General features: G+C 43.8%; 1 protein-coding gene across 4 annotated transcripts in view; it reads left to right on the top strand.

Moving 5' to 3' along the window:
- EMB2444 (RNA-binding (RRM/RBD/RNP motifs) family protein) overlaps positions 1-20,397 on the top strand; it is a 63,632-nt gene that overhangs the window by 23,949 nt on the left and 19,286 nt on the right. For all 4 annotated transcript variants that reach the window (XM_088893089.1, XM_010265054.3, XM_088893088.1 and 1 more), the window contains one exon: positions 15,552-15,640. In XM_088893089.1, coding sequence (XP_088749215.1) covers positions 15,552-15,640 — 89 coding nt within the window. The remainder of the gene's footprint in view (positions 1-15,551; positions 15,641-20,397) is intronic.

The raw sequence follows: 20,397 nt of genomic DNA, 5'->3' as shown, positions 1-20,397 counted from the left end.
TATTGTCCTGCCCCGAATACAATTTCTTCGCATGGTCCCATACATCTTTGGCAGTATCAAGGAACATGAAGTTCACACTAATCCTGGGTTCCATACTGTTCCACAACCATGTGATGATCTGAGCGTCCTCTTGCTCCCAGTCTTCATACTCGTGAGAGTCAGAGGAGGGTTTCTCCTCTCTGATGTGTTTTACCTTCTCCTTTGCCTTCAGAAAGACTTCAACGGATTTAGCCCAAGGCACATAATTCTCTCCATTTAATTTAATGGAGATCATCTGAACATTCAGGTAGTCTATAGGCACCATCACACTTGGTTTATAATCATTATTGTCTCCCATTATGTTATCACCAATTCTGCACACTTGCTGAATTCTATTATCACTGAGATTTGCACACTACACACCACTAGGTCACACCTGTCACACCGATTGCAGCACTAATTGTTGCTGGAATGTGTGCTCTTTACACCACAAACCCTAGATCACACCTGTCACACTGATTTCAGCACTTGTTGTTGCTGAAAAGTGTGCTCACACCACAAACCCTACTCCTACAACTACCTAAAATCTCACCACTATATGATCATATCTCTTTTTTCAAAATGCACAAAAAAACCAGCATAAACCCTAGCACTTACTGGCTGAAACCCTAGCAAATGGTCTGAAACACACCTCCTATTTAATCCATAACAGATATCATGCATTGAAATCTCTTACCTTATCGCTGAAGTAACACCCATGCGAGCAGGAGAGCAGTCCACACACAACAACCTCTTCACACACAACAGCCACTGTCCACACAGTTCAGCCCTCTATTCTTCCTCTACTAGGAGAGGGCGATCTCAGAAATCACAGCAATCGACCACATACGACCTGACTGGAGGCATAGAGACCCCCAAGGGAAGAGGGCGATCACTCCTTTTCAGCCCTTTCCCTTATCTTCAATCGAACACAGAAAAAAAAGAGGAAAACCCTAGATAGGGTGCGCAGAGAATGAACCCTAGGCAAGCAGAAATCTAGGTAGATTTAACCTAGCTTTGATACCATGTTATAATTCAGGTCCGCCTTAGAGTTCGACCTGACTGAGTTCAGTTCTGTAGAAGAAGAAAAAGTGATAGAGAAAGAGAGAAGAGAGAATTCTGGTTCGAACTGAAAGAGTCAACTTAGCTTCTCCCAGTCGGCCAGTAAGTATTTATATTATTATTAAAACATGACTGAAAAGACCTATGTGTCCTTACTTAAGTTAAGAGCACATGTTTCAACACAACATTACAGATCAACAACATCAATCAAGGTATAAAGACAGAAATACCCCTACGCTAACACTTTTAAATTGTGGGTTTTTTCTATATTTTGTAGAACATTCACTAATCATGAATAGTTGATTAACTAAAAGACAACTAGTTGGGTAATAAACACCCGAAAATTCGTTAGTTGCATCATAAAAATTGTGTAAAAAAAGCTCTTATACAAATGGCCATTCCCAATCTTCATCAAGTATAATGTCATGTGGCATTTTTAAATTATAAAAATTTTATAGGGAATATAACTTTCTAACATAAAATAGGTAGAATTCCATCTATGTTGAACATCTAACACAAAATGTTTTAGATTTAAACCATAATTATGACATAAATATTTAAACTCTCTTTTCTTTCTCCTGAACATTTAATACAATTTCTAATTTTAGAAATATTATGAGAAATAATATTTAAAGCATCTTGATTACATAAATTTAAGACATGACATGCACATCTAATATGAAATAATTTACCATTAAAATAAGGTCTTAATATATTTATTGCTGAATCATTGTTGTTGGCATTATCAAAACTAATAGAAAAAAGTTTATTGTCAATTTCATAAGCATGTAAACTATTTAAAATACTTGCAACTATAGTTGGGCCAATATGTGGCCATTCAAGCCTAGTAAAACTTAAAATTTTATAAAAGCCAGATTTCATTAATAAATTGACTGATAAGTGATAACACAAATATAACTTATATTATATTTAGGGGTCCAAATATCTGAAGTAATTCTACAATTAAGATTTGATAAAATAGAAATCTATTTTAACTCTAGAATTAAAATAGAATTAAGATTTGAATAAAAAATTTTCAAAGCATTTGCTTTAATAGTATTTGTAGAAACTTTTTTAAGTTGAGGATTTACAAAATTACGTAAATTTTTTTCAAACTTACTATCCTCAGCTAATAAAAATGGTTGTTCAGCATGTACTATATATTTTGCCAATTCTTGCCTCATTTTTTTTTTTTTTTTGTGAATAGTTAAAAAGTACCAAACCTTCCTCCCCCTCCCCCTCCCCCTCCCCCCCCCCCCCCCCCCCCCCCTTCTTCTTCTTCTTCTTCTTCTTATTTCTCATGGGTGAGCAGATGTCTACCCAAGTGGCCAGTACCACCCTTACTACAATAGCTAAAGTAACTCCTATATTTTTGGCAAACGACCCTTTTTCCCTCCCCTCAACCTCCTCTATTTTAAATAGTTTCCAAACTGGGCTAGTCAATTTAGTCCCTTCTTTTTCCTACCCAGTAGCAGTACTAGTACTAGGGTGGGAACTTCGGCGATTTCAGTAGTGTCCATATCAATGCTAACTCTATCATGTTGCGATTGAATATCGTTGGCAGTGAACATGCTGGGGAATTGGTTTCGAGAGGAGCCGACCATTTTTCTAATTCAAAAAAACTTAAAATTAATTTAATTGCACTCACTCGGATTGCCGGTTCAGAATCTCGACTTGATCTCAACGGTTGAAGCCCCCAAGCCTACCAAATTACTAACTTGAGATACTTGAGCAAGTCTTCTTCTTGTTGAAACTTGAAAAAAGTTGAGACTTGAGAATTGGAGAGTAGAGAGAGATTATATTGGGAGTATGAGAGCTTGCGAGAGTATGAAAAGAGAATTGCTGAATTGGTGTGGTGAGAATGGTGGGGAATTGGGCTATTTTTAGGAATTAAAAAATAATTTAATTTCCCAAAATACCCAAAAAAAACTGTTTTTTAGTTGTTGGGAGGGGTATTTTGGTCATTTTAAAGTCATTTATTACTTTTACCAAAATGCCCCCCAAAGTAGCTGTTATAACTTTGGGGGCATTGTTTGCCATTTTTTCTCCCCCCAAAGCCAAAATACATAAATACCCCCCCTTATATAGCTATTTATAGTTGTTGGGGGGTATTTTTGTAAACCCCCCAACAAGCTGAAACTAGCTGTGGAGGGGAGGGTTCCCAACGACTAGTTTCTTGGGCGGGCCGTGTTTGGCCCGTGGATTGGGCCATGCTGGTATGTGGGTTTCGGGCGGCATGGTGTTGTGCCATCCCGTGCACTTGAAACCCTTGGCCCAACACAACCCACACGATCGTGTCGTGCTTGGCATGCCCTGTTTGACATCATGTCTGGCTAGTGCAAAATCATGCTGTGCTGGTGCAAAATCGTGCTGAGCCGTGGGTGACACGACCCGATTTACAGCTCTACAAGGGTGAGTGCAGAAGGTGAGGATTTTGATCATATCAAGCGCATCCATGAGGAGGTCCGGGCAGCAATAAAAGTTAATGAAGCAAATCAACATAGAGGCACAAGGAATTTTGTGATGGTGATGAAGTATTTCTCCATTTGAGTAAGGAAAGGTTCCCTATGGGAACATACTATAAGTTGAATTGAAGAAAGTTTGGGCTTTGTAAGGTTTTGAAGAAAATCAGTTCCAATGCATACATTATTGAGTTGTTGGAAGCATTTCAAATCAATGCTATCTTTAATGCTGCTGACTTGTATCTATTTGAGGGATTTGATGGAAAAGTGCAGCCACCAGAAACCATGTTTTAGCCGCTCCCAAAGAAGCTATTGGAAGTGATACAAGATGTTTTAGATGTGAAGAGGTTCGGTCTAGAAGGGGAAATACCTATCAACAATTCTTAGTGAAATGGTTGGGGAAACTAGCTATTGGGATACTTGGATCATAGAAGAAGAGTTGCAAAAGTTGGATCCAGCTACATATGTTGAGTGCATGAAGGTTTTCTCACCAGAGTCGAGTTTCCAACCCAGGGAGGTTGATGTAGGAGCATGTGGGTCCCACATGTAGCCCTGCTAGCAGTGGGTTCCTAGGGAGCCATGTTAGTTATGCTTTCTTATTTTCTTGAGTAATGTAACTTATATGGACTTTATAGTTGCTTGTTAGTGACCTAGTTTCACTTCAGCAAAAACCTCCTCGCTATTTTTAAAAAAATTGACAAAAACCTCCCTACCGTCAATAATCATGATGGAAAACGTTAAACTGATGATCAAATCTTTCTAAATACCTATTTTACCCTTTTGCAGATTAATCTGCATCTGTTTTTATTAAAATACGCCTATCGACATGTTGTCATCTTTCCCTTTCCCTTTCCTGTCGTTGTCCACCATGGCCACGGATGTCTGTTGAGACAGGGAACTGGAGATCAAGTCCACAGTTGAGTAGGCTGGGCCGTGGTATTTGACGGCTAGGACTTCAGTGCTGATGATTTCGACGGACAGCACTGCGATGGGTGAGAAGAGACCGATGGAGTTGAGAAGAGACCGTGGTATTTGACGGCTAGGACTTCATTGTCTTTAGCATTTTGGTTGGAAGCGTTAGGATTGGCAGTATTGTTGCTACACTGCTAGCGGTAGTAGTGGGGGTCCATAAGCTCTTGCTCTCTCCTAGGACCGAGTCGCCCCAATCCACCATGGTCATCGTTTGTGTTTCTGAGTTGAAGTCGACCTCTCCCAACCCCACATTTCTGACCCACCACCGATTTGCCAGGGCTGCTTCTTGGGAGAAACCCTTATTATTTGGTAGAGAAAAATGCAAACTGAAAGAAGGAAAAAGGTGATAAATAACAGACCCTCTTTAGCTTTCCCTTCATTATGTTGTTGATTGAATATATTGCACCAAGTGTCGCTCCGCCTTTGTCGTGGACTGAGACCGACCGGGAGATACCCAACTGAGAAGATGGAGAGTTCTCTTTGTTCCTTTTTTCTTGTTTTTTTTTTTTTTTCTTTTTAACTTTTTCTGGTTGTTGGACATGAAAATGGGAGATTTTGATGATGAAGAAAACCCAACCTAGAAGATAAAAGTCCAAAACTTTATTTGTTGTCTGTCAACCAAAGCTAGTCGTCGAACTGCTTCCAACAATCACACCACCCACCAGCAAATTATGATGGCGAAGGAATCTAAAGTTCTGCTACCCACATGGGTTTTCTTCTCCTTTACTTCTGCATGAAACCCTAAATAATAGATTTGCAATTGAAGGCTGATACATAAGATCCTGAAATAATATAAGGAGCAAGCTCCAGCTCCTAAAAACCAGAGAATGTAACTATCTCACATCATACTTTTTGAAATCATAGAAACCGAAGAAGGTTAGCTTGTACTTCATCCACCCTCAAGTGAAAGCGTGAAAACCCCACTGTTGTATCTGCTTCAAGGATGAGATCTCTGTGATCTCTCTCCCTCCCTCCCTCTCTCTCTCTCTCTCTCTCTCGTGTTTGGAATGTATAATATGTAGTTACAACTTTTGCTGCTGTGGGTATGTTTGAAGCTGAGATAGTTCTCGCCTGAGCTCTTGAGCACCGATAATGTGTCGCAAATGGTGACAGAGACCGAGAGAGACCTCAGCGCCGGATTTCCAAGGCAGAGGTCGGGACTCCAACTGTTAGATAATATGTCGATAGGTGCATGTCGATGGGAAATGGAAATATGGCAATATGTTGACATGCCTATTTTAATAAAAACAGATGCAAATTAATTTGCAAAAGGGTAAAATAGGTATTTGGAAAGATTTGATCATTGGTTTAACGTTTTCCGTCATGATTATTGACGGAAGGGAGGTTTTTGTCAAATTTTTTAAAAATAGTGGGGAGGTTTTTGCTGAAGTGAAGCTATAGGGGAGGTTTTTATGATTGTCAGAAAGTTCAGGGGAGGTTTTTGTATTTTACCCTTATTTTTAAGTCATGTGATTGTTATGAGCACCCGCACCACACGGCAGCAGTTGAGGTAGCAGCACGCACACAACCGGCACCGCACGGCAGCGGCACCATGAGCCGCGCGCGCGCCGTGCAGACGCACTGCGCGGCAGCGGCACCGCACGCACGCACGGCGTGGCAGCAGCACTGCACACACGCACTGCGCGGCAGCGGCACCGGCACCGCGCGGCGGCAGCACCATGAGCCGCGCGCACGCACCCGGCAGCAGCAGTAGAGCGGGGCCCATGCGACAACTCATAGGGTGGGCCCACCCTTATCTGGACACTTCAAGAGAACGCGCCTTATCCCTTACCCCATTCTCCCTTATCTTGTCCCCTATTCTTAGAAGGAATTGTAGTACCATTAAAAGTTAGTAGTCTAATTAGAAGTAGGAGTTTGAGTTCGTTTAGGACTAACCTAGCCGAATCCAACAAGGAACCCTTCTCTTGTAATCTCCTATTTAAGGAGACACCATTATTGAATGAAGATATCGAATATTCAGTCAAGAAAGAGAGTAAAGGAGAGTTAGGTGATCTCTTGGATAAATCTCCCACGTGTTAGTCAAAATAGGGCCTGTACGCAAGGCCAAGGGCAAGGAAAGGTTTGAGGTTCCTGCGGTGGAGTGACCCGTGACGCGATCCTACGCTCGGGCCCATAACATCTTGGTATCAGAGCCTACCGTCATGGGGGAACAGGACCCGCTGTCTTTCAGAGTCCATGAACTTGAGCATATGCTCGCAGAGACCAGTATGGAGGTCCGAGAAGTCAAAGATGACGTTTGGGAGCTGCGTCGCCTGCTAGAAGCATTCCTCTCCAACAAAGAAAAGAATTCTGAGGGATTAGCCTCTACCAGCAGTCGCCGCACGGACGGGACAGAATCAGCCAACGAACATCAAGCCACCGCACCGACGACTGCAGTTGTCCCCAAGTACAGCCGGCTTGAATTTCCATCTTACGACGGCACCGGTGACCCATTAGGTTGGTTGTACCGCTGCGAGCAGTTCTTCCGCAACCAGCGCACGGATGACAGAGACAAGGTCAGCCTGGCAGCCTTTCACCTTACGGAAGAGGCACAACTCTGGTTCTATCGCGTGGAGCAAGAAGAACCCGGGCTCAGTTGGGAGCAGTTCAGGTCCTATTGCCTCCTCAGGTTTGGATCCCCGATGACGAGCAACCCGCTGGGTGAACTAATCAATCTCAAGCAAATGGGAACTGTGGCTGAATATCAACGCCAGTTCCAAACCTTGCTTGCCAGAGCAGCCACGGTTAGGCCAGATCAGCAAGTGGACATGTTCACAGCAGGGCTGATAGAACCCTTAAGGGTAGACGTAGAGATGTAGCACCCCCCAAATCTGGTTACGACAATGAACCTTGCCTGCGCCTTTGAACGAAAGATGCAGCTTATTCACGGACCCTTCAGCATTGGATGGCCGACCACGACTTGGGCACCGTCAAGGCCAGCGGGAGTGTCTACCCCTACGCCCAATAGGGAGCAGAGGACCCACACCGGTAACCCCTCCAGATCAGTATCACAGACAGGGAGCAGCAGGGTGTCACCCCCCATCCGGCGTCTGTCCCAAGCCGAGATGGCAGAATGGCGCGCAAAGGGGCAGTGCTTCAATTGTGATGATCTATAGTCCGCAGGGCATAGATGCAAGAAACTATTCTGCCTTCTAGTAGACAAGACTGAAGAGGATGAGGAAGAGCCATCACCAACTGAACCCGAGATCTCACTCCACGCAATCACAGGGATCAGAACCTCCCAAACATTGCAACTAAGGGCGCTAGTGACGGGGAAACCCGTGCGCATTCTGGTAGACTCCGGAAGCACCCACAATTTCATCAGCAATCAGGCGGCCCGCAAGTTGGAGTTGCCCATGGAAGTCAGGCCACAACTACAGATAGCCGTGGCGAACGGGGAAAGAGTTCACAGCCCTGGTATCTACAAGAACACCAGAATTCAGGTTGAAAAAGAATCCTTCCGAGCAGATTTATTTGTACTATCCTTGGACGAATTTGACATCGTCCTAGGCGTCAAATGGCTGATCACGCTAGGCCCAATCCTGTGGGATTTCGCTGCCCTGACCATGACCTTCCACTTAGATGGCAAACCGGTTACTTGGCAGGGAACCCGGACAAGGACCAAGACACAACTACATGCACTCCAGGGGGAGAATTCGCGCACAACTGATGTGGAGAGGCTTCTCACCGATTACTCAGTCATTTTCCAAGAACCCAAGGGCCTCCCACCTCCTAGAGCCTGCGACCACCGGATCCCTCTAATAGTAGGGTCAGACCCGGTCGTGGTTCGGCCCTATCGCTACCTCCACCGACAGAAAGATGAGTTAGAGAAGCAATGCACAGATATGCTATAGCAGGGGATCATTCGGCCCAGCCACTCCCCTTTTTCCTCCCCAGTTCTGTTGGTACCCAAACAGGATGGGACTTGGAGATTCTGTGTGGACTACAGGGAACTTAATAGCTGAACCGTCAAAGATAAATTCCCGATCCCTATCGTAGACGAATTATTGGACGAACTCCATGGCGCACACTTCTCCAAATTAGACCTCAGGTCAGGATGTCTTCCGCAGATGTAGAAAAGACAGCCTTCAGGACGCTTCACGGCCATTTCGAGTTCCTAGTTATGCCATTCGGCCTCTGCAACACTTCTTCCACATTCCAGGCCCTGATGAATGAAGTCTTCCACTCCCACCTCCGTAAATATGTACTGGTCTTCTTCGACGACATCTTGGTCTATAGCATTCAGTATCTGCGGGTCATGCTCGAGCTCCTAAAGCAGCACCGACTCTTCCTTAAAAGATCCAAGTGTTCCTTTGGGGAACACCAAGTCCTTTACCTTGGACATGTAATCAGCGGGCAAGGTGTAACTGTGGACAGCTCCAAAATTCAGGCCATCAAGGACTGGCCCCGGCCATAGACCGACAAGGCCCTTTGTGGGTTCCTAGGGCTAACAGGGTACTACCGAAAGTTCGTACAGAATTACGGCCTGTTAGCAGCCCCGCTTACCAACCTGCTCAAGAAAAATGCCTTCCACTGGGATAGCACAGCCGCAGCCTTCGTAAGCCTAAGGGAAGCCCTCTCTTCCACACCAGTCCTCCAGCTACCGAACTTTGATCTCGAGTTCACAGTCGAGTGTGATGCTTTTGGCACAGGCACAGGGACCATCCTTTAGTAGCAAGGGCACCCGATAGCCTGGATCAGCCGCAAGCTAGCTGACCGCCATCTCAAACTACCCGCCTATGAACGCGAGCTCATTGGCCTAGCCAAGGCAGTACAACATTGGAGGCCATACTTGTGGGGCAGACCCTTCGTCGTCAAAACAGACCACTACAGCCTCAATTACTTGCTGGAACAACGACTGACCACCTCCTCACAGCAACATTGGGTCAGCAAGCTTCTGGGTTTCGATTTCCGGGTGGACTACAAGGTAGGGTCCCTGAACTGTGCAGCAGATGCCCTGTCCCGACGAGAAGAAGATAGTATGCTCCTCCATGCGATCTCCCAACCACGAGCCACCCTGCTAGAAGACATTCGGAACACACTGCCACAGTCATCAGAATGGAACGACCTGGTCCAACAAATACAGTCTGGGTCTGCTAACCCGAACTAGTCTCTCCACGATGGGCTGGTGCTCTACAAAAAGAAGATCTACCTTCCCGCTGATTGCCCCCTAATCCCCTCCATCATCGCCAGCATACACCACTCGACACACGAGGGTATCCAAAAAACGTTGCATCGTATTCACGCTGACTTCCACTGGCAAGCTATGAGGGCCTCAGTGCGGGACTTTATCCAGAACTACGCAGTTTGCCAACAGCAAAAATGGGAAAATCTACACCCCGCAGGCCTGCTCCAACCTCTCTCCCTCCCAACGCAGATCTGGGCCGATATTGCCATGGATTTCATCGAAGGGCTGCCCAAAGTCGGGGGGAAGTCAGTCCTGTTCGTGGTAGTGGACCGGTACTCCAAATATGCTCACTTCCTCCCTTTATCCCATCCTTACACCGCAGCCTCGGTCGCCCATACCTTCTTCACCCACATTTTTCGCCTACATGGACTCCCCGAGTCCATCGTCAGTGACCGGGACCCGATCTTCACAAGCACATTCTGGAAGGAACTCTTTAGATTATAGGGCACAGCCCTCGCCTTCTCCTCAGCCTACCATCCACAGTCAGACGGCCAAACAGAGGTGGTGAACCGGGCGATTGAGATGTACCTTTGCTGCTTCGTGGGTACCAGCCACGACGCTGGGTGGAGTACCTCCCATGGGCTGAATATTGCTACAATACATCTTATCACTCCTTCCTTGGAATGTCTCCCTTCAGAGTTGTGTATGGTCGAGATCCTCCACGCCTTCTGTCCTACGAGCCGGGCTCAACGCGGTTGGAAGAAGTGGACTGCAGCCTCCAAGCTTGCGATGCCCTCTTGGCCGAAGTCTCCTTACGCTTACAGCAGGCGCAGGTGCGTATGAAACACGCTTACGATTATTGGCACCGTGAAGTCACCTTCGAACCGGGGCAGTACATTTGGCTGAAACTCCGACCATACAGGCAGCTGTCTCTTAGGCGCCGGGGGCCCCCTAAGTTGGCCCCTAAATTCTACAAGCCCTTCAAGATTCTAAGGAAGATAGGAAAGGTAGCTTATCAACTCGAGCTCCCGGAGCACAGCAGGATCCACGACACCTTCCATGTGTCCCTCTTAAAGCTTTATGTTGGCACTCCTCCCGACCATGTGCCTCCCCTACCCCCTTTGCAGGACGGCAGACCTATCCTCCAGCCCCGCGCCCTCATCCGGTCCTGCATCCATCAAGGCGCCTTCGAGGTTTTAGTCGAATGGGAGGGACTACCCCCAGCAGAGGCCACCTGGATCCCCTGGACCGATCTCCACAACACCTATCCAGACCTCGAGCTTGAGGACAAGCTCGTAGTCTAGGAGGGGAGTGATGTAATGAGCACCCGCACCACACGGCAGCAGTTGAAGCAGCAGCTCGCACACGACCGACACCGCACGGCAGCGGCACCATGAGCCGCGTGTGCGCCGTGCAGACGCACTGCGCGGCAGCGGCATCGCACGCACGCACAGCGCGGCAGCGGCACCGTGCGCGCACACCGCGCGGCGGCAGCACAATGAGCCGCACGCACGCACCCGGCAGCAGCAGTAGAGCGGGGCCCACACGACAGCTCATAGGGTGGGCCCACCCTTATCTGGACACGTCAAGAGAACGTGCCTTATCCCTTACCCCATTCTCCCTTATCTTCTCCCCTATTCTTAGAAGGAATTGTAGTACCATTAAAAGTAAGTAGTCTAATTAGAAGTAGGAGTTTGAGTCCGTTTAGGACTAACCTAGCCGAATCCAACAAGGAACCCTCCTCTTGTAATCTCCTATTTAAGGAGACACCATTATTGAATGAAGATATCGAATATTCAGTCAAGAAAGAGAGTAAAGGAGAGTTAGGTGATCTCTTGGACAAATCACCTGTGAGTTAGTCAAAGTAGGGCCTGTACGCAAGGCCAAGGGCAAGGAAAGGTCTGAGGTTCCTGCGGTGGAGCGACCCGTGACGCGATCCTACGCTCGGGCCCATAATAGGGTAGGGGTATTTATAGAAATTGGGGGGATTAATTTGACCAAAATACCTTCCCACACTAGCTGTTTATGATTGTCTGGAGGGATATTTTGGTCATTTTTAGGGGTTATTGTTATTTGGCTTAATTACTCCCTAAACTAGCTGTTATATAACTGTTAGGGGGCATTTAAGTAATTTTTTGCCTCCTCATGATCCAAAATACAAAAATACCCCCTTAGTGGCGATTTATAGCTGTTGGGGAGTATTTTAGTCAAAATAGCCCCCCACAAAAAGCAAATATAGCCTATGGACCCCTCCAATGGCTATATTCGTTTGCGAGCCGCACACATGCCATGCCTTGCCTATGGGCCGTTTCGGGCTGTAGTTTTTGACTGAGCTGTGCTTTGGACATCTGATTCGCTCTGCATCCTAGGTTCGACATGATACAACACTGTATTGCAGTGGCTGTGCCGTGCTAGGCACGGCCCTGTCATGTTGGGCCATGCCTAGCATGGCCCCTGTCATGTTGGGCCGTGCTGGCCCACCACTGGCCAGGCCACATTACAGCTCTAAATCCAAGCCCATCTTGAGTAAAATTGTGGGCTGGGTTGGGCCCGCCCAAGTTGCACCCCTATTTTTTGGTATTACATAATATACTTTATAGGGGGATTAGACGGGTACAAGATGGAGAAGGGTGCATGTGAGGTTCACTGACCATACCATAGAGAGCCTACAATTATGTGAGTTTGATCCGTGCCTCCATATTCAGAGGGACATTAAGGGACCATCTCAACTATTGGGTCATTTAGAACTCCAATCAAATTAAGGGCCTCTGTTGAATGGTATTTCATTCTTTAACTAGTAATTGTTAGGCATCAATGGAAAAGAAAAAACAAAAAAACTAATACTTGATAGGCCCTTCAAAACAGGAAACCAACTATTACCCTTTCTTCCCATGGATGTATTCCTTGTAAGAATGCTTGTGAAACCACTAAATTTTCTAATTTCCTGCCTTTTTATTTGGAAACTTTTCTTCTTTCTTTTTGGAGTTAAGTGGATGTGTCTCGCTGACGTTAACAAACTTTTCATGCTCTCATTCTTTGTCTTCTTGGGAAATGAGGGAAGATCATGTTGAGGTCTTTGAGAATGGTTACTATTTGGTTGTTTTGGAAAGAAATGCAATTTGATCTTCAAAGGCAAAGTTCATGTAAGAGCTGTACCACATATCTTTTTTTTTTTTATTGATCAATAACACTTTCATTAAATCATCAATAGAAGATTTACAAGAGGAAGACAAACACACTTATCTTCCAAGAGCAACAAAGAACCTCAAGAAAAGGAAAAAAAGAAAAAAAACACTAAAGTTACAGCTTAGCCCAAAACAGTGAATCCCTTTCTGCCCCTTGTTTAGCTAAACCGTTAGCTAGGGAATTAGCCGATCTTTTAACCCAACATGTCTTGACTTCCATCTCCCGCACCAGCCATTTGAATTTCCTCCTCTCATTGTTGTATTTCCATAAGCCATTGTGATCTTTACTCAGCCACCCTATCACCACCTCTGAATCCCCTTCAATTATGAGTTTCCCGATGTTCAACTCCTTAGCTTTCCGGACTCCTTCCATAACTGCAAAGATCTCAGCTCTAAAGGAGTCACCCACTCCAATTGGGCCTGAGAAAATGGCAGAAATGACCCCATTTTCATCCCTAAAAACACCCCCAAAATCCGATTGTCCCGGATTTCCCCTACTACACCCATCAAAGTTTAATTTCAAGAATTCACCAGGTGGAGGGGTCCAAGCCACACACATTACTGACTTGATCTGTGTGCAATTTGCAATTTCACCCCACTTCCTCAACATGTCATCCACAGTATAATCTATGAATAGCTCCAAAGATTTCAGCCACTGTACCGCACTAATATGTATGAAAGCCCTCAGATCTGCTGCTCCTCTCTCAGCTTCTAAGAATATCCTGGAGTTTCTTTCTTCCCAAAGTGTCCAACATACTGCAGCCCTTAGTCCTCTCCACATAGTCCTTCCCCTTTTTGTCCGCCACCTGAAAAAAGAAGGGGAAAAAAGGCCCTGCAAGTCTGATGGAGGATTCCAGCTACATCCAAATAGGGAGAAAGCCCAATCCCAACATATCATGTGGAGGTCTCTGAGTGTAAATCAATATTTAGGGTGTGGTCTGTAGGGTTCTGGAATCTGAAGGTGATAATGGGAGAATTTGTTCTGCAATGGTGGGAAGAGTGTAGTTAGGGTTTCCTGCAATGCCCAGTGGAAAGTAGCATTGAATTTTTTTTCATCTAATATATAAAAAATAGTATTGACACTCGGAACATTAAGGTGTTGAAATTAGGTATTTCTTGGAAGAATCTATGGAGAATATGGACACAGGGAGATCAAAGCTTAGGGAAACAGGCACAGGGTCACAGCAGTTGTGTGTTTCTCCCCAGATTATTAATGAGGCAGGATATTTATAGGCCAGAGCTTGTCTTGTTGTAACATCTGTAAACTTCTTAACATTTTAGGAAACCTTGGATCGGAGAAAGTTCTGGACTTTTTTAGGCAGTTTATTGTGCTTGCCTTTTGGATCTCATGGGAGGTGGGGGACCACTTGATACAAGAATATTCTCTGTCAAGAGTCTGTTGATTAGTTACTCCAAGTTAGTACAGCCAGCAACACATGTGGGCCGTGGGGTTTAGTACCACAGTTGATGTATTTCTTAAGCACACAAGTTGCCTTTGCTATATGTCACCTGTGTGCAGACTTACGCACGGGATTGCTAATAAGGAATTGCTTTGTGCGAAAATAGTTTCTATACACACACTGATTAATTGCTTTGCATGGACTGGCATTCATAACATTTGCTTCATAAACCTTCATGGCTTATAATGATTGATGTGAAGAGTTATAGTGTCTGTGTTGGCTGCTTTGTGCACATATTGTGATGGTGTATGGCATTAGGCTTGCCTATGGTCTTAAACTGAGAGTAGTTACTCTTTGGTTGATTTAGGAAGAAACAAAATACAAAGATCGTCAAAGATGAGCCTCATACAAAAGCTTTGAGTCTTTGACAATGGAGACTGTTGCAGTAAGGGGCAGCACATTGACATGGTGCCTTTGAAAATTTCAAGTGCTTTAGCACCAATGAAATTTGGCTTTGTTGTTTAGAAAACCTATGTTTCTTTGCTGATCAAAAAAAAAAAAAAGGGAAAACCTATGGACTTTGGTTTCCTCTTCTTGTTCAGATCCAGAAGTGAACCACATTAGGCCCAACTTTGATGGCTGTAGTTTGGGGAACCTTGATTGTTTAGAGATGAGTAGAGCATTTAGAACCCAGAGAGGTGAAACTTTGATTGTTTGCTCAGGCTCAATTGGGTGGCAACATTAATACAGGTTGATATGTATTCCTTGCTTCAGGGCTTGATATTAGCCATTACTAAGGATTTTCCAGATTTGGAAGTTGAAAGAGATTCTCGATGAATGAATGGATGAGGAAAGGGTTGTTTATTCCTTGGATTCATCTCCATGCTATTAGAGGTCGGATCTTGACATTCAGGTTCAACCCCTCATTCAGTTGGGTCAAGATGATCAGAAAATTCTCTATCTGAGTTCTTGGCTACAGAAGGGGTTAATATGGATGAGTTAAAATGTACGCTTGCCCAAAGGATTTTGTGATCTTGTTTGCATTGGACACTTGCTTTTTGGGAGTTTCTGGTTTCTCTTGGCCTAGAAGCTGATTCGTCTTCTATTTTTCTGGTCTTGATATCACATTCAATTAAGGCATATTCATCTGTTACTGATCAAAAAGAAAAATTATTTTCTCAAATACTATAGGCTAACTGTAAGAAAATGAACAAAGATTTTCTTTTTCTATCTAGTCTCCATGTTCAACTATTGAAGGTACTTTTGAGTATTTGTTTTCTGTCTATTACAAGGTTGAAATATTTCCTTATGTATTGTGTTTCAGTTAATGTCTATGTCCCAAAAGATAGAGTGACAAATCTCCATCAGGGGTATGGGTTTGTGGAGTTCCGTGGTGAGGAGGATGCAGATTATGTGAGTATTTCTTTCAATTGCATGCTTTGTTATCTTTGTTCTGCATTACATTGTGTATTTGGAAACATAGTTGTCAAGGCATCTAGGCAAGTCTGGGCAAAAGTGGGGCACCTAACCACCTAAGCAATTCGTAGTTAATAAGAATTTTATAAAATAAAAAAACTAAAATTTGTTTAGTGGCCTAGTTTAGTTTACCATTCAGTGTGCATATTAATTGAAAAAATTAGCAATTCAAAGAACATTAAATTTGCTCTGAAAACATGAAAAATCATTGTGTAAGACAATATTATTTCAAATATATTAATTTCAACATTTTCAAGAATAATCTTTGATTTTATGCATTATGTATACTGTTGTGTTACTTGTCTAACTGGTTGTAGTTTGCTTTGTTTGGGGTGGGCTCAGTTGTTTGAGCCTGCCTTTTTTCATATCTGTTTTCTTTTCTAATAAGACTACCTTACCTTTAAAAAATAACTAGTATTTAATAGAGCAATTTTTTATCAAATTAGTAACTAAAGAAGGCTATAGTTTTATGTGATAAATATTTAAAATGAAGGAAAAAAAGAACATGAGTTTAGCTGCTCTCTTTATTTAATGTAAGAGAGACAATAAAAAAAAAGAAACCTTTTTATGCTTTTATTCTTTCCTTTGTTTATCTCTTCTTAATAGAAAAGAAAAAAAAAAAAGAAAAGAGCCACCCCTTCGGGTTTGTTCACTTGTGCTTCTTTCTCTGATACTCTTTCCCCTCCTACTCCCTTTTCTCAGACATTTCTATTGAAGGAGATTTGGAGTAAACCCGTGCCCCCCAAAACAAGGGCTTTTTATTGGGGGGTGTATCACCAAAAGATAAACACTTGTGTGATGCTGCAAAAAAGAGGACACTTTTGGTGTTTACTCCCCTCTCTGTTTGCTCCTTGTGCTTACAAGTGGAGAATCCATCTATTTATCTCCTGTTAGTTTGTGGCAAGGTTCAAAATTTTGATACGTATTGGTGGCTTCGTGATATGCCCCTATAGTGTGTATTTTGGGTCAGACCCTGGTTTAGGGGGTAGACGGGCCTTAAACTGTCCCCTCTGAACCAGATTGAAAAAAAAAACTAGAAAAAAAGGGACAAGTGAGCCTCGATACAGGCCCATACGCCCCTATCGGCATATTGGCCTGTATCAATATTTTGAACCTTGGTTTGTGGCTGGTATTTGGGAGTGGGTCCTAGATCTTTTTGGGTTTAGGTGGAGTGGATCTGATGATCTTGATTCTTGAAGCCCTCTTTAGAGGCTCCTTCTGTTCTTTTTTTTTTTTGATCAGTGAAAGATAATTTTATTAATTTAAAAACGGATTACAAGTACTTTCCAGAGTAATAGAGTATAGAAAGTCCCCAGAGGCCAGAATACAAGGATCATCTATCCTCTATTTTAATACGTTCAGCTACAGTTTTAACCAAAAAAAGAGAAGGCCTATCAACTCCCTGTTTTGCCAGAGTGTCTGCTAGTTCATTTGCTGTCCTTGGTCTATAGTTCAATCTCCCTGAATGCAAATCTGTACTTCTATGGTGCTGAGCTCACTTGCTTAGCCCAAGAAATGACTAACAGTGAGTCCCCTTCTACTTCCAATTCTCTAGCTTCTAAATGCACTGCTAATTTCAAACCTTGTAAGAGTGCCATTGTCTCTTCCTGAACCGAGTCTCTATACCCAATTGGTCCTGAGAATAAAGCCACAATCTCTCCAAGATGATTTCTGAAAACTCCCCCTATTCCAGCCCTCCTTGGGTTTCCAAAGGAGCTGCCATCAAAGTTCAACTTCAATTTATTTGGCTCTAGCGGTTTCCAACCCACCTTGGTTCTTTCTTTATGCATTTCCATTTGTACCACCTCCTTCCATTTTCTTATTATATCATTTGTTGAAACATCTTTGAAGATGTCTAATGTCTTTACTAGGGGTGGCAATTTTTAACTCAACCCGCTGAACCCACCCAACCCCCCCATTTACTTGGCAGGTTGTGTGATCAACCCATCACCCAACCCACCCATTTAAATGGGTTGGGTTGGGTTGTGGATAACCATTGTGTTAACCATTATAGACATAAGTATTAATTCCTTAGCCTTTTTTTTAATTTTCTTCATTTAAATTAAATAATTTATAATTAATGCATTAATTTTCTATTAATAATTGACTAAATTTAGTTTTGTCTTGAATCAATACACTGCACCCAACATAAATCCAAATCAATTTGACTTGAGTCTGGACCAGTTCAACTCGGTTTGACGCGATCCAGCATATACTGATCTGGGTTTACCCAAATCCGAAATAGACCCCAGGCGGGATGGTTCGGTGCCGCTTACTCTATCCGATTTGGGCTGTCCGATCCAATCAATATTCACACACTCTAACCCGACCCGGTACAAGTCGATCCAGGTCGACCCGAATCCGAAACGGTTTTGGGGTGGGATGATTCGGCCTCCATGTGCTTTGCCCGAACTGGACCATCCATCCGACCGATATCCACACGACCCGACCTGATTTAGCTGCATTGACCCAGTTCGGGTCAGCCAGTCCGGTCCCGACCCTGTGCACAAACATGATATGGTTCAGTCCAAGTCAATCCACCATTGACTGAACCGGTCTGGTCCGATCGGATTGATCCAGATCTAAACGGTTCAACCACCCTTGAACCTAAGTGGTTTAAGTTGGTCTGACAGGTTTGAACCTAAGTGGTTCGGTCAAACCCAGAATCCGAACATAGTCAAAGGGCTTCGCCACTTGTGTAAAAACAACATGCATGTAATGTGATTTGAACCTTCACCACTTATGTAAATAATAACCACCAAGCTACAACCAACTTATTTGTTAAGAGAGAGAGTTTGTTTTTTAAGTCCATAAATATAAGATTAATGGGTTTGGGCGGGTTGGATTGGGTTAAAGCGGGTTTGGGTTGAACCCAACCCATTTAATTTTATGTAACTGGGTCATTAATGGGTTAGCGGGTTAGATGGGTTGGGATGAAACTCAACACAAACCAAACCCAACCCAACCTGCCTAATTGCTACCCCTAGTCTTTACCCCGTGTACAGATCTGATTTTTATAGTTTCAATTACCTCCTCCTTAAATATGCTCTTCTCAGGGGAAATCCTTTGATTTCTTTCTTCCCATATGGTCCAAACTACAGCTGCTCTTGTTGCCCTCCATAATCATTTTGCCCTTTTTTCTGTTGCTGCAGTACATTAGGTCTAAAAAGTCTCACCACATCTTGTGGAGGATTCCATCTTCATCCAAAAAGTGAGGAAAAGTAATTCCAAATACAAGATACAAAAGAGCAGGAAATCAGTAAATGAGCAAGGGTCTCACCACTAGCCAAACAGAGGATACAAACATGAGGAGAAAGGCACTTTGTTGGCCTTCTTTTCTGTAGCAAGTCACAGGTGTTAATCTTTCCAAGGAACACTTCCCAGCATAGAGTTTACACTTTGGGAGGGATTGGCTTGCACCAAATTTCTTTCACCTGGAAGTTCTCTCCTGTGGGCTCTGAAAGGGTGAGGATATTGGAGGAGGCACAAGAGAACAAGCCATCCGGAGAGGGAGACAATACTCTGTTATCCAAGGAATTTTGAACCAAGAAGACCTTATCCAGTTTGAAAGTAGAGAACAAAGGAATGACACTCATTATCCCTCAAACCCTTTCTGAAGCCAAAGTCCCAGTTTAAGCCAAGTTCTAAGGGTGAGCCAAACCTGGCAACAGCTTCAGCCTGTTAGTCTGATAAAGCATAGAGTGTAGGGAATTGTTGTTTCAGGGGTGAATCCCCCAACCAAAGGTCTTCCCAAAAAGGGACCTTATTTCCACATCCCACATCACTCTGGATAAATTTAAGAAAAGAAGGAAGTACCTCAAAAATTGCTTTCCAAGGGGAGTTTGAAGCTGCTTGAGGTGCTAGTTTTGCATCTCAGCCGTTGTTTGCTACACCATGGATGCTATCAATGACCTTGTGCCATAATCTGTTGCCTTCTTGGGGAAACCGCCAAAGCCATTTTTCCAGTCCTAGGAGAGCTGTATTTCTCTTAACGAGATCCCCTAGACCTAGTCCTCCTTGATCTTTGGTTTTACACACTTGTTTCCATTTTACCAGGTGATCTTTCTTTTCATCTTCCAGTTCCTACAAGAAGTATCTCATTATTTTTCTAGTTGCCTTGCATTTTTTTTTTGAGACTATAAAGGTGGACAGGTAATAGGTGGGCAAATTGGCTAGTGTGGATCTTATCAAGGTTATTCTTCTCCTCGTAGAAATGTAGTTCCTTTTTACATGGATAACTTCCTTGCAAAACTTTCTATTATTGGTTTCCAAAAGTTATCTACTCTCGGATTACCCCCCAAAGGCATGGCAAGATAATCTAGAGGCCAGTTCTTTACCTCACAACCTAGAATTCCAACTAACAAGCAAACCTCTTCCTCTCCCAAATTCACACCTGCCACACAACTCTTTTCCCAATTAATTTTTTTAAACTTGAGGTTCTCTGGGAGCAGTCCACTAGGGCTTTCAAATGTCTTAAGCTAGATTCCAAATAGTCCTCACAAAAAGTGATTATATCATCAGTAAATTGCAAATAAGTCACCACAACCGGATTTCTTCCTACCCTCCAACCTCTCAATTGGTTTTCTAGATCATCTTGCTTAGTACCTCAACAACAAGGGTGAAGAGGAAGGTGGAGATAGGGTCTACTTTCCTTAGTCGTCTTTTGGCCGGGAAGAAGTCTTTTGCCACTCCGT

Source organism: Nelumbo nucifera, chromosome 8 (genome assembly GCF_055504915.1).
Source record: "Nelumbo nucifera cultivar China Antique chromosome 8, China Antique-T2T, whole genome shotgun sequence".
Taxonomy (NCBI): Eukaryota; Viridiplantae; Streptophyta; class Magnoliopsida; order Proteales; family Nelumbonaceae; genus Nelumbo; species Nelumbo nucifera.
This window is presented reverse-complemented; position numbering and strand designations above follow the sequence as displayed.